The 675-nt window shown below is 59.1% G+C and overlaps 1 protein-coding gene across 1 annotated transcript in view; it reads right to left on the reverse strand.

Moving 5' to 3' along the window:
- Window positions 1–272: 272 nt before the first annotated feature.
- The window catches only part of EMH_0048840 (uncharacterized protein), a gene marked incomplete at both ends in the record, with an annotated part of 2018 nt that continues 1615 nt past the window's right edge, over window positions 273–675 (reverse strand). The window contains 1 exon segment of the mRNA XM_013496453.1: window positions 273–640. Coding sequence (XP_013351907.1) covers window positions 273–640 — 368 coding nt within the window.

Below are 675 nucleotides of genomic sequence, written 5' to 3' on the forward strand. Positions count from 1 at the left end.
GCTGCTGTTGCTGCTGCTGCTGCTGCTGCTAGGCCGCAGTGATAGCGGCTGCATGCGGTTTAGCAGCAGCGCGAAGCCGCCGCGGCTGCTGCTGCTGCTGCTGCTGCTGCTGCTGCTGCTGTGCCAGCCTGCATGCAAAGCTTCGACGTGGGTGATAGGGCAGCATCGTTGCAGCAGCAGCAGCAGCAGCAGCAGAGGCAGGAGCAGCAGCAGCTGCTGCTGCTGCCGCTGCAGCAACTGCAGCTGATGCATGCTTTCTATCGCCTCTTCAGTCAAGCTGCTGCTGCTGCTGCTGCTGCTGCTATTGCTGCTGCTGCTTCCTCCTCAGCAGCAGCAGCTGCAGCAGCTCCAGCATTTGTGCAGTTTTGGCCTGCTGTTGCTGCTGCTGCTGCTGCTGTTGCTGCTGCTGCTGCTGCTGTTGCTGCTGCTGTTTTCCCTGCTACTGCTGCTGCTGCTACTGCTGTTGCTGCAGTTTCTGTTGTTGCTGCTGTTGCTGCTGTTCGTGTTGCTGCCGCTCCTGTTGCTGCTGCTCCTGTTGCTGCTGCTGCTGTTGCTGCTGCTGCTGTTGCTACTGCTGTTGTTGCTGCTGCTGTTGCTAATGCTGCTGTTGCTGCTGCTGCTACAGCAAAGACAGTTGTCGCTAGAGCGGCAGCTCAAGAGGCAAAAGATGCAGCA

Source organism: Eimeria mitis, genomic scaffold (genome assembly GCF_000499745.2).
Source record: "Eimeria mitis Houghton genomic scaffold, Emh_scaff2114, whole genome shotgun sequence".
Classification (NCBI taxonomy): domain Eukaryota; phylum Apicomplexa; class Conoidasida; order Eucoccidiorida; family Eimeriidae; genus Eimeria; species Eimeria mitis.